The 13,668-nt window shown below is 36.1% G+C and overlaps 1 protein-coding gene across 3 annotated transcripts in view; it reads right to left on the minus strand.

Moving 5' to 3' along the window:
* Positions 1–13,668, minus strand: part of LOC117178904 (cytochrome c oxidase assembly protein COX18, mitochondrial-like) — a 128,990-nt gene that overhangs the window by 22,434 nt on the left and 92,888 nt on the right. For 2 of the 3 annotated variants that reach the window (XM_033370443.1, XM_033370445.1), the window contains one exon: positions 4,252–4,359. The exons of the other annotated variant lie outside the window; for it this stretch is intronic. In XM_033370443.1, the coding sequence (XP_033226334.1) occupies positions 4,252–4,359 (108 nt within the window). The remainder of the gene's footprint in view (positions 1–4,251; positions 4,360–13,668) is intronic. 3 annotated transcript variants of the gene reach the window in all.

Genomic DNA, 13,668 nt, shown 5'->3' on the forward strand with positions numbered 1-13,668 from the left:
TGGAATTTTTCTGAGGTCAGATTCGGATTCAGCGCAGCAAAAACCTTCGGGTATAGTAGGTCTGGTCTCTGGTTCTGAGAATTGTTGGCCTGTGTTATTCATATACAATGTGATGACTTTAATCAAGATAAAATCCTTTTGAACGGTGTTGAGCTCTGCCTGCGGCTCATATGTTCCAAGAATTCTTTCGATCTCATGGACCCTACAAGTAATGCATCCAACCATATTAAAGAAGCAACTCTTTTAGTTCGTCGAGAAAAAATTAGTCCTGGAATTTTACTTGCTCACGCAAAAGCACTGACTCAAATCACAAACAAATATCCTATTACTAGAGTAGAAGTGAAAGCACTAACCATTCGCGCTGATACACAGAGCAAGACTCTTAATAATGTCGTACATGGACAACTACCTAAAAGAAAAACCATTATATTTGTCGACAATGCTGCATGCAACGGAAACGCCACGAAAAGCCCGTTTAATTTTCAAAATTAAAAATAAAACACTTTTCACTGTATGCGGATGGCATGCAGATTCCATCAAAATATATTTAACCAAATTTGACCAAAAATGACCTCTAAGTTAAGGCATACCACTCATTATTCACGGGGTGTGGTATTCATTTCCTCAATGAAGAAAATAATATAGATCGTGATGATTATACAATTTGAGAATTGAGATACGTCTCGAGGAAGCTCTCGCACACACTATCAATTATCTAGTTTATGCTGAGTATGACAATGTCCTGGAAATTAACGGTGCAAGGCAAATTATTGAAGACTACAGCAATTAATTAAACGCAACAAAGGATTCGGCATGCATTGACACCCTGCTTTGTAAATAAATCCCATCTCTATATCAGTTTGAGCATGTCAACACATGGCACTAAACGTCCAGGTACACACAAGCCAACGATTTCATTTCTACAAAAGACGTCAAACACACCTGCGAACGGATTTTTCGTGTGGAAGGGCAAGTCTAGTATATCTACAACTTATATAAACTGACAGTCTTCAGTCATAACCCAGTACTGGTAAGTAACATTTACGACGTCTTACAAATTTCTAATCATATATTTTTTCATCGCAGTCCTCGTCCTCGTTTTGAATACTGCAATATCGTGATTATCCAAACGAAATTCAAGACTTCCGGGATCTTGATAACAAAATTCTACCAAAGGAGATAGCTATCGTCACAATAGATCACAAGTTTCGTCACCGCGATAGCAAATTGCTGTGAATATTGAGATTTAAAAGCGTTTCTAGTAAGAACTTTAAATTTCATGTTTTAAAACCCTTTTCCAATTCTCTACAAAATCCCCGTGTACAAGGATATTTCTTGCATTACCTTTTCCTTCATCTTTTACTTTGATTATTTATTCCCTTTGAATGTCTTTCACGTATTTATGGACATTTGCTTTTACTGCCCAATGTCTTAGTTCTTCTAGAAATTTATTAAATGATGTTGTGCGTTTTTTTAAATCCTCTTTATTTCATAAAACAAAAGTCACTTTTTCACAAGCTACCTCTTCTGAGATGTTAGGTTTCTGATTTGGTTAAACCTTCAGCTCCTGAACATAACTTGCATTCTTGAAGGTTACATTTTTTGACGTAGAAGAACACATTATGATCGAAAATACATCCTGACTAATCTACTTTAAGTTCGCAGACTTTTCATTTCTCAAGTTTTGAAGAGCGATTAAAGATAGTTCGAAATTTGCATAGTAAATGCAGGCGCATACTTCACTTGGAGGATCAATGACAACCCATTTTGGTGGCAGTGCATACAATTTAGATCTTCCAATGATTGCCGATAAGTTGTTTTTCTACAAAAATGTTGTACACTTCGTTAATGCTCCGCGTCAAGAAACGTTTTACCTTAATCTTTTTTTAATTTTCATAAACATGTATGGCGTTCTTCTTACTTGAACTCTGCCTAGCACAATCAAAGCCATCATTTAAATAATATTCTTTCGCTAACTTGAGATGTTCGTTAGGAATAGAATGACCACTGTATGGATCAGGCAAATAATCAGGTAACCGATCATCAGTTAACAGCTTTAAAAGGCGGATCACTTCCGATTTTGTTTCACAACTTCCTGAACCCAATCCAAGTTTTTTTATAAATTGACCGGACAAATTTTCTTTTGGAAGTGGAATATCATAAGTTTTAAAAAGTTTACTTGTTGCTTCAGAAAACTCATCTAAAAGTTGTTTCCGCTTTCTATTAATGTGCAAATTTCTTTCACTTTCTGGTACACTTAATTTCGCACAAAAAAGTAAAACGTTCAGATGGAGCTCAGCCAAATTTCTTTGTTCATTTCATTAATTTCTAACGATATATCAGGTTCATACGGATTATTTTGCCCATACTCTACTACGCCAAGCTCTTCGTTTTCGTGACCTACGTTATTAATATAATCTTTTACTGCAACATTTGAGGGGACACCCAATCTTGATTTAAAACGTACATAACAATGCTTGCACATACAAGTGTGGAATTCAATATTTCTTTCGGGAAACTTTTAGAAATATTTTTTACAAATTTGTGTTTAAATAAATAAGATTCTTTATAGGTTTTATGCGGGCTAAATCATTGCTGAGATCAACAGAATTTTTTTCTAATGAAAATTAAATTTTTGTATTGTTCTCAGAAATGGTGTAAGAGATCATTAATGATTGAAAGAAGTTTTTGTAGAACTCTCGTAATTGTACAAAATATTTTCTCAATATTTATATATATTGTTTTTTGCAGGAAAAATGCGAGAATTCGATTTCATGAGAAAATATTCTCCTGGTCACAAATGTCACAAAAAGGACCTCTTGAAAATGGTTTTTGTGACATTGGAAAGATAAAAAATTAAGTAAAGTATCTGAGAAACGACCAGATGCCCTTTTTCTGAATTCACGCTGTGGATTATTATTACACCCCCCCCCCACACCCCAATACCCAGAAAGTTACAATCATTTCGGATAAGATGTAAAGACTGTCACTATGTAGTTACAAAAGTTACAATCTTGATAATGCCACTTCTCTGTGACTTGTTACAAAAAAAAAAACACTTTGTCCTTGCTTTTTGTGTTACCCAGAAACAATGGCGTGGGCGTAGTAAGTTCTGTTTCCTTTGGCGCGCTGTCTTGTCTTCAAGCCAATGAAGTGTCTTCAAGCCAATGGAGAGTACTTCGAACAGTTACTCCGTGGCTGATTTTAACACTGGTAGCAATGGTGAGAGGCAAAAAAATTCACGTTAATCAACCACCCGAAACGTGAGGCGCAAGGGGAACTCACAACAAGAAAGCACCCCAAAGGAAACAGAACTTACTACGTGTACGCTGTTGTTTCTGGGTAACGCTAAAAGTAAGGACACATTTTTTTTTTAATTATGTATGTAACTTACAAGGCTTCAATGACATTGACTACTAACACCTTCACATATTTACTCATAAATTAGTCTAACTTCGAAAATACTTTTAATAATTTATTTCTGATAAGGCTACTGAGCCCTAGGAACTTGTGAAATAAATTTTAAAAAGTAAGGGTACTTTAATTATTTAAACACAAAAAATAAGTTTTGCATTTTCTTAAAGTTAAATTATTACATCATTTCAATTTTTGCCCAAAAAATTTACTTTTACATTATCATTTATCTTATTTCATTTAAAATTTGATATCAGGTTTAAGCTTTTATTAAAATGTATGCCAAAGACGTAATTCTACTTTCCCAGGGTTGCCACATGGAATATCAATTATTGTTTTTCCTTTAGTAATAATATGAATCTCTAAAAAAACTGCTTTGAAATATTAAATAAATATCAGTTGGTTATTACAGTAACATAATAAATTACGTGCTTCAAAAATTGCCAAAAACTAATCTACTTCCATTTTATCGAATTAAAAACGAAGAATGATAGAAATACTATAGTTGTTCTGAAGATTTTTAGTACAATTAACTTAAGAAAATATCGGGCTTAAGTTAGAATAGCAAATCGTACTTCAATCAGAAGTAATAAGAGAACAGAGCATGTACTGATGACTTCAGAAACTAGGGACCATCTTTGTACAATATCTTCTACATGATTAGATCATTTCGAATATCAAACATAACGAAGTGCTTATAATTGATCAACAACTAGAGTTACATTTAAGTAATATAAAAAGTATTTTCGGATTTTTTGGACTTATAAGAGCGATAATATACGTACAGAATGTCAGAAAAGTACCTGCGTACTACAATAAGATATTTATGAAACTTACTGACGGCAATTCCATTGCAAGAGGTATCATTCCCAAGGATACAATCGTTAAGCTGCCAAGCGTCAATTTTTGAACGACGCTTACCTCTTTTAACATCAGATAATTTACCTAAAATAAATTGATAAATAATTAAGAAATAACGCAACATAGGGTAAATGTACGGATGGTTGGATAAATAGCGTTACATAAACATAACATAAACATAATGGACTGATTAACACGCTACTTTAAAATACTTATTAAAATTTCTATATCACGTTTAATTCAATTTAGAAACATTTTACGCTTTCCTGTACCATTAAATATTTCGTTCAACTAGTTTCATAAGGTCTTAAAACACCAAAATTTGTAACCGATTTCTCTTAAATGAGAAATTATTTTCGATGAAGTCTGTATTCAGCTTTTTTCGAGTATATATTTAATACAAAAAGACAAAGCTTGATTGAACGTAACCTTTATGATACGGTAAAAGGATCAGGAAAAGAGAAAAATATGGTTATATATTTTTAAATCAATGCATGTTATAAAGTATGAAAAGAACGAGAGGTGATCCTTCGTAAAATGTATTTGTTGGCTCTAAAAAGGGCCATTTGGTATACTGCAAGTAGCAGATTAATGAATAAAATTAGTAATTTTTTTCTGTTTGATGCAACCTTTTGCCTCGAAAAACTTTTCAATTAAGTCTAAAGCAGCAAAGATAGTATCTTGCACATCACGTTGTTCAGAAACAAACTTCCAAAAATTGCTAAGCCAAATTCAGCATCTCGAAATTTCGTAAGTAGTTGTACATCCTGACCCTCGGCATCATTCTCGTCATCATATATCATAGGTCCACACCAACAAAATCTTAAAAGTTTATATCTGCAAATCCTAATCTCCTTTGTAGATCAGTCCACTCTTCAGAAATGCCATCCGCAGAATGCTCGTCTTCTTCTTGCATCGTATTTTTCAACTTCGGATTTCATGAAGCCAGTCTTCCGATAGCAATTCACAATTGTTTCACTAGTCACATCAGTCCAAGCTTTCTTCATATCGAAAATGGCATCCAACAAATTCAAATCAGACACCCCTCTTTTCTCATCCGAAGCCTCTTTTTATGATTCTCTTTTGGTAATGGACTTTAAGGTTCTTGATAATTCCTTGATCCAATGTTTGGAATTATGAAGTCAAATTTGGTGGTAAGTAAACCACTTTTTCGGCTCTTAGTGATTTTATAAAAACTTTCGTATGTGCCGGACAATTATCCACAAATAAAAGAACTTTTCGATTTTCTCTTTGAAATTTACGATCAATTTTATGAAGCCAGTCTTCATATATTGAACAGGTCATCCAAGATTTTTTATTATTCTCGTAAAGTGCTGGTAAAGACCTCTCTTGAAGCACCGTGGATTTTTTTATTTGCCTATTACCAATAACTTTAATTTTTCTTTACCAGTCATATTAGCGCAGACCATTACAGTAACACGATCTTCACTTTCCTTCAGACCATGAAAAGTGTCTTCTTTGAATGTCAAAGTCCTATCTGGTAAAAATTTGAAAAAAATTCCACTTTCATCTACATGAAAGATATCTTCTAAACAGAATTTTCAGCAGCAGGCAAGATCTTCTCCTTGTTCTTAAAAATGTTAATGAGAGAGTTGACAGGTATTTCGAAAACAGCAGCAATGTCCTTCTTCCTTTTATCTCCTTTCTCGACAAATTGAATGAGTTTTACGTTCTCACTCAGAGATAGTGTTTTATACGTCTTCTCCTCTATACTTTTGAAAGCGCTGTGGTATCAGTCCTGTTTAAAACTTTATATTAGCAGAACCACATTTACATTGCACGTCAATCCCACCCTTGTCAGATACGCCAATCTCACCACTCACAACGGGCCAATCACATGTAATCGCCTAGGTTATAGAGCAATTCGAATTATTGAACTTCGAATTATCGAATAATATTAACATGGGAAACGTCCATTTACAGCCGGGGCCGCAAAGTTCGAATTATCGAAAATTTTTATTATAGAGGTTCGTATTATCGAAGTTTCACTGTATAATGGTCCTTGCAGCAGTCGATTTATGTATAGTTTTACAATATAAAATTATTCTCATTATTCCACATATGAGTCATTCTCCCGAAATGATCATTTTGCCTGTAAATGATTTTTTCTAAAATATTTGCTTACATTTCTGGGATTTTCTTCCTGATTATGTTAGTTAATATTATTCGGAAATAATGAGATAAGACAAATATAACTTTTTTATTACAATAACGCGTTTTTTCTCTATACAGTCTGTGACGGACTTCGTTATGTGATCCGGCAAAACTCTCATGCGCCATAAAGACACGGAACAACCCAATGGCGACCGCCTTCTAAATTTTTCCCGCAAGTGCCTTAACATCTTTTTGACAAGTAGGAATTCTCTTCAGGTTATTTATCAGTGAAAATTTGGCACCTCTAAGAGCGTTCATGATAAGGAAGATTAGCTTAACAGAATATTCAGAGTATAATTGTCGCAACATTCTCCTTGTTTGTGATGTTTTTGTCAGCTGGTGCCGAGAACTCGATAATAAACATGGTTCGCATCTTCGAAATCAATTAGAAGTATGTCGGACACCTAGTGCACAACAGAAACTGTTGGAATATATGAATATTTCAACAGGCAGAAATCTAAATTGATTTAATTTTGACACCCGTGTCGCCATCTCTCAGCATTTATATGCGGATTGCCTGTAATAGATGTGCGCACAGCGTACCGTACAAAAGGGTGACGATAGAGAACGGTTGCGGCAACGTTACTTATCAGGCGCATTTGTCTGATTACATGTTGTGCATATTAACTTTCTTTTTTTAAACATGATGGTGGTTAAGAATAAATAATTAAATAGATATCCTTACAATTTACTCGATTGCCCTGGAAACTTTAAGCGGGGCGGCATTAGGACTAATGCCGTAAGAGTGAAAGATGGCAATACAGCACTCTTAGTGCCGCATTGTGCCTTTGGATGTAGATCGTTCCCGCATGAGTTTGAAAACTAGACAGTATGTGTCGTAGATCTTTGGGGTGTGCATAACACGCTCTACCGTTACCAAAATGAATCCCTTCTTGCTCTACTTCAACCCGTCTGATTTCAGGAAAGACAATGTTAGCTCATACGAAGTTTTCTCCCGGGGTTTCTTAATCCGAGCTTTTAGGAGTGAGTACTCGATATAGATAAGGTTTTATGCATCTTGATGACCCCTGATATCGAAGTCAAGCTCGAATATTTCAGCAGCCTCCTCCGCTGCTTTGTACAGAAACGCACCATTGCCCATTTCTTGGTGCTTCTGACCATTTGAAGAAGATGTTCCTGTCCATTTGCAAAAATATTTAGAGTACCCAGGATAATCCTGTTGTAAAGCCATTCAAAATTTAGTGTTCCGCGACCACCTGCGTGGCGTGAGATGCAGAGTCGCTGACCAGAACACTTAAGGTGCGTTCTTTTGTTCATGAGCATAACCTTTCGTGTCCCGATATCAAGAGATTTTAACTCGTCCTTCGTCCATGTTTGTGGCAAATACTTTAGTTCTCGCCAACAATTCAGAAGACCTAATCTGCCAAATTAGACGAATGTATCTGCTTTCGAGAGTATCCTTTATAGCTGTCCCATCCTCAATGCAACACTGTAGCATGCCCAGGTATGTATAAGTCTCTCCAGAACCAAGGTGTCGCATGGCGCATCTGTCGACGAGCTCAAGGTCTTCGGGCATGACATTAAGTTTTCCTCGTTCCAAATAAGCCTTAGCGCATTTTTCTAATCCAAACTCCATTCAAATCTCCTAAGAGTATTTCTCGACAATCCTTAGAGATAGGTGTAGTTGTTCTTTATTCTTAGCATAGATCCTAAGATCATGCATGTAAAAATACATAAGTGATCTTATATTTTCGATTTTCAAGGTTGCCACAAAAGTATCCTTAGAATTGCAAAGTGCGAGACATAGTGGCAATGAAGTGAAGAAAAAGAGAATTGGGCTCGTGGTGTCTCCTGAAAGCAATCTCTCTAAAAGATGACGTTGTTAGTTGTCACACGATGTTTTCTAGATGAAATAGTAAATCTGTGTTTCCAAAACGGTATCTCTCTATGCACCTGACGATGTGTAGGTGAACCTTTAAGCTTTGCAGAAGATATATAATAAGTTAATGAAAGGCCGAATCGAAAGCTTTCCAGTAATCAATTCAAGCCATCGATAGGTCGTGCTGGTAGAATGCTGCATCCTCGCCGACACACATATCGATTATGAGGTTCTCCCAACATTCTTATACGCCTTTCTTTGCGCAGAGTTGTTCGTACATTTCTTGCCACACAGGTCTGATTGTCCAAACAATTCTGTCATTAAGGATAGCTGTAAAGATCTTGTAAAATCTGTTAAGACAAGTGATTGACCGGTAATCCTTCTGGTCAAATAATTTGCTTATCTTTGGCAAAAGTACTGTGCGCCCTTCCACTAACCACTCCGAAATAGGCTCTTCCTCTACTGGATGCCTACTATTGGTTGATCTTACATCAGTGTTACTTCTCGTTTTCTGTTGTCGGTTTGATCTGGCTGCGGTTGAGTAGGCGATCCGTTTATATAATCTGTTTTACGGAGTTCCTCTGGCACGTTTTTGCAGTCGCTTATGCGAAAAATTCGAGAGCTCTGAGTGTTTCTCGCAGAACAGAGCATGCAGTCGCGTCCATTTAAGAGTATTGAGATTTTCCTGCTCCATCACATTTATTTCGTCTTGATTTGCTCCGCCAACTCTAGGGTAATCGGCATTGTTGTTCGACTAATCTTAGGGAACCCTACGCGTTCGATACCACACTTACTACAACTATGTTTGGTGTTGTCATTGTTGTTCCCACGAGCAGCTAGGGAAAAAGGTTCACACATCGTTGTAGAACCCCGCATGCAAGGATAAGGCTGTATACTCTGAGAGGCCGCTTGGTATCCCGGAGTCACCGCTTTTTTGACATCTCACCTAGGTGCCATTCAGCTTTCAGCACTGCTGTCACGCCTCCGCTTAGGGGTTATTACTCTGAGGCCAACCCTGGGAAACACAAACATTTATGTGACGTGTGCCGAAGAAAGGGGACTTACTCTAAAAAAATCAAAATCGATGTTTTTACACTTTTGGATAGTTTTTAATGGAGCAGCTGGTTAAGCGAGAAATCGGGCTTTCGCTCAAGAGATCGAGATTCCATGAAACTCCACCCACCACTCGCCACTACATTTCCGCATCTCATCTATTACCCCGTCCGTGAGCCGCGTCAATGACGCCGCTAAATGGAGAGGAAAGGTTTCGTGAGTCTTCCCCGCTCTCCTAAAAGTCGCGTCTATCGGGTCGAATTCGACCACTCGCCCTGAAAATTTCACTTTTCAGAGTAAGCCCCCTTTCTTCGGCGCACGTCAAACACATACACACATATTTATTATTGATATAGTCATCCTTATATTTTGTCAATAACATATATGTACACAGTCCTTAGTTGTTTTTATTTGTTTATTTTGATTTGATTAGAACTTGCGTCAAGTTCCTTTTTTTGACCTTGTATCATTAACTGTTGGTATCTTCCGAGTCTATGCCCATATGTGGTATTGCACTTTTGATTACCTTTCTGTCTCTAATTAATGGTTAAAGATGCATTTACCACAGTCGGATACACAACCAGATGGATTATAAGTATGCCTCAGATTATATATGGGAACAGTAAATTACGACTATTCAGACGGTATGCCAATTTTTGTAATTTGGGGGACGTAACAAGGCATTAACATAACAAGGACGCAAGAACGAACAACTTGACTGACTCTAAGATTAACAGACCAACAGCTTGTTTGGACACACTGCATTAGATCTTCAGAGCTGTGCTAAATGATAGGATAGTCCTGAAATTCAGACCTGTGTGATTTGAGATCTTCGAACAAAACGGCTGAATGAAAGACGTAGCAGGATGTCCAGAGAACCAGCTTATCCATAAGGGCGTCTGCAAAGACGCAGCATCTTACCAGCGCTTCCTGTCAATGGCCTGGATTGATTAACGCAAAGCTTTTGATTCAACATCCCATAGACTTATTATATATCTATTGAAACACTTTCAAGTTCTTCCACACGTAGGCGAGATGCATAGAGAGGTTCATGCCGCTTTAGAGAACCAAATTTACTATCTCGGCTGGAAAATGTCGTGTGACAACTAACAAGAGCACCTTTCCGAGAGGAGACTTTCAGGGGGTCACGGATTATCGAAGAGTAAATTTGGGACATCAGAATGGAGTTTGGGTTAGAAAATTGCGCAAAGGTTAATGCAAAGCGAGAAACAGTTAATGGCATCTCCCAAGATACTGAGCACTTCGACTTCGAATTGATAAATTTCATATGCAATAAGCCCATTTTCAATAAAAAAATTTGCTTATTTACTTCTGTAAGTAGATAACCATGAAAATCGGAATTGTTTAGGAGAGCGAAAAGGAATATCCAGATTAAAAAAAGTGATCCTGTTTCGAGGAAATAAGATGTGAAAGTAGACAACCTAAATGTCAAAATTCTTTCGAGAATAGGCTTTTGGTAGAACATTCGTGTTTTTTGGAAGAAACTGAATTTTTTTACTTACAAATTTTGCTATTTTGTTAAGAATTCATCTCTTTGGTTCAAAATTTAATTCTTTTGTTGAAAATACCTTTTATATTGTATTCAACTGTATTTTATTTGAGTTACAATCCTTTTTTGGTTTATATATCATAAATTACACTTTTCGTTGAGAATTTATCCTTTCGGTTTGAACATTCAACAATTTGGGAGAATATTAAACTACATAGTTGGAAATGCACCTTTTTTTATTGAAATTCAACTATTTTGATAGAAGATTCAACTATTTGGTTCAAAATTAAGCTTTTACGGTTATCAGCCTTATCCCTATATGAAGCAAGCAAAAATAAAAAGCCGCGAGCGGGCCTCAGCGAGCGAGAAGAATCTAGGGCGATCTTGAAGCAAGACAAGGAATTTACTACTGCAACCGAGTTTTGATCGAGCCTTGCTTGACGTACAGGCGAACAGGCTAAAGAGTCTACTCTCGACTCCGAGTAAGAGTGCGGTAAGCGTAACGCCCTTTGCTTGATTCACGAGATTCAAAGGGCGCGACCTCCCGAAACATCTTCGATGTGTTTCTTGTTTGTTATTGAGAAGTAAATTTTGAGTTCGAGATTTTGCATCTTGTTACTCCGATTTAGGTTTATTTCTCTAGTTTCCTAATAGCAGAGGCGAATGGGCTACAGAGTCTACTTTCGACACCTATTACGTAATCTATTAAGGCGTTCATACTTAAGACAGAACTCGATTTGATGAAATCTTCGTAAAATGGTGTATTTTCGAAATAAAATAAATGAGAATCTGAAAAGCGAAACACTCAACTTGTATTGAGAAATCTGAGCCAGAAATAAATATAGAGCAAATTAAACTTGATAATAGATTTTATGCTTTCACGATGATTCATTTTAATAAAAATGAGATATTTCGGGTTTGACTCGTGTAAAAAACTACGAATTGTTTGCCGACGTTTCGTGAACATTGCAGTTCACATCTTCAGGGCTGACCATGCGAGATATTATCTATGTCTACCTGATTTCTACCTACACCTATGACACGTATAACGTCTCTCTTATTTTATATCTGTTTTGCAATATGGTATCTCTGATGTTCCGACTATATTTCTATGTTGTATTTTCATAGGTAATAATATTTATGAGGAAAGTCACACCCTTATATTTTATTTAATATTCTTTTCAGTCGGAAGGATCGAATTTGAAAAAATTTGAAATAAGTTTCATTTGGATAAAAAGAGATAATTCGGGTTTCACTCGTGTAAAAAAATTCGAATTGTTTGCCGACGTTTCGTAAACATTTCAGTTTACATTATCAGGGCTGACCGGAAACTGAGGTATCAGGTCATGTTGTTCTTAGGTATACTCTTTACGATGCCTGTGATTGGCCAGAGCGTCCCACCGTGGGGAACTGGTTGAACTTGATTGGCCAATAAAGTCTTTTTTTAAAAATCCGGGAGAACGGTAGGCCTAATCGGATTGGTATTATATCCATTGTCCCTATTGATGTTATTAGGATTTTTTAAGATTTCGATTGCTTCTCTATGTTTTCTTTGAAATTTGTTGTGCGTTTTTGCAATGACTGTTGTTTCATCAAATAAAATGTTATGTCCTATTTCGATATGATGTTCAGCTAGTGCTGATTGCGTAAAATGTTTTAGCCTGACTTTACTCTCATGTTCCTTAATACGCTGGCTCATCGCTCTCCCGGTTTCTCCAATATAGACTTTACCACAAGAACAAGGGAATTTTATATACTCCTGGATCACTGAGAGGTGCCTTTTTATCTTTAGGATTATTTAGTAGTTGTCCTATTTTCGCAGGTGGTTTAAATATGATTTGGATGTTGTGTTTGTTGAGAATTCTTCCTATTTGTTCTGTGACACCTTGGATGTAGGGTAGGGTGGTGGTCATTTTTCTCTCTTTCTTTCGTAGGTTGTGTTGACCTTACAATTCTACATTGAAAAATTAAAATTTAGAAAAGGAATAAGCTTTCAAACTATTTATTTAAAAAATTAACTACTTTGTATAAAATTAATTTTTCTGTTGAAAAATCCGCGTTCCGAGGAAAATTCATTTATTCTGTTCAAAAATTGTCTTTTTTCGTAGACAATTAATCTTCTTTTTTTGCAAGTTCATCTTATTTACTGCAGGTTGACTTATTTCGTTAAAAATTCATATATTATGGGTGAATTTAACTGGTAGAAAATTCTTTTCTTTTTGTTGAAAACTAATTTTTAAATGGAAAATGTAACTATTTCATTTTTGGCTGAAAAATTCGGTCTTTTTTTCGTTCAACTATTCGGTTGAAAAATCGTCTCTCTTGATTAAAAATTACAATAATGTTGAAACTTCATCTGTGTAGGTTTAAAATTTAACACTTTTATCAAGTCATCTTTTTTGTTGTCAACAATTAGCCTTCCGCTAAGCGCGCCTTTAAAACTCATACGAGCGGGCGCGTAGCAGCACTGAATGCTGCCTCCAGAAACTCGGCTTTCCTGCCGATAAAGTAGCACTGTTTTAAATTAAAGTAGGTAAAATCATTATAAACAACCCTTATTATGGAACTGAATGATATATTTGTGTCTTGAATACATTACAGCCAAAAAACTGGAAAAAAATCCTTGTAGGCAATCTCCTTGTTTACCGTGCAGTTTAGTAAGCAGAGCCCATTTTGTCAACTTTATCGACACCTCACTTAGTTGAATTATAAATATAATATTATATTATAATTTTATAATGTGTTACCAGTATTGCCAACGTGCCACACCGGAAGGTTAAAATTTTCTGTTAAAAATCTATCCTTTTAGCAGGGA

Source organism: Belonocnema kinseyi, chromosome 8 (assembly GCF_010883055.1).
Source record: "Belonocnema kinseyi isolate 2016_QV_RU_SX_M_011 chromosome 8, B_treatae_v1, whole genome shotgun sequence".
Taxonomy (NCBI): Eukaryota; Metazoa; Arthropoda; class Insecta; order Hymenoptera; family Cynipidae; genus Belonocnema; species Belonocnema kinseyi.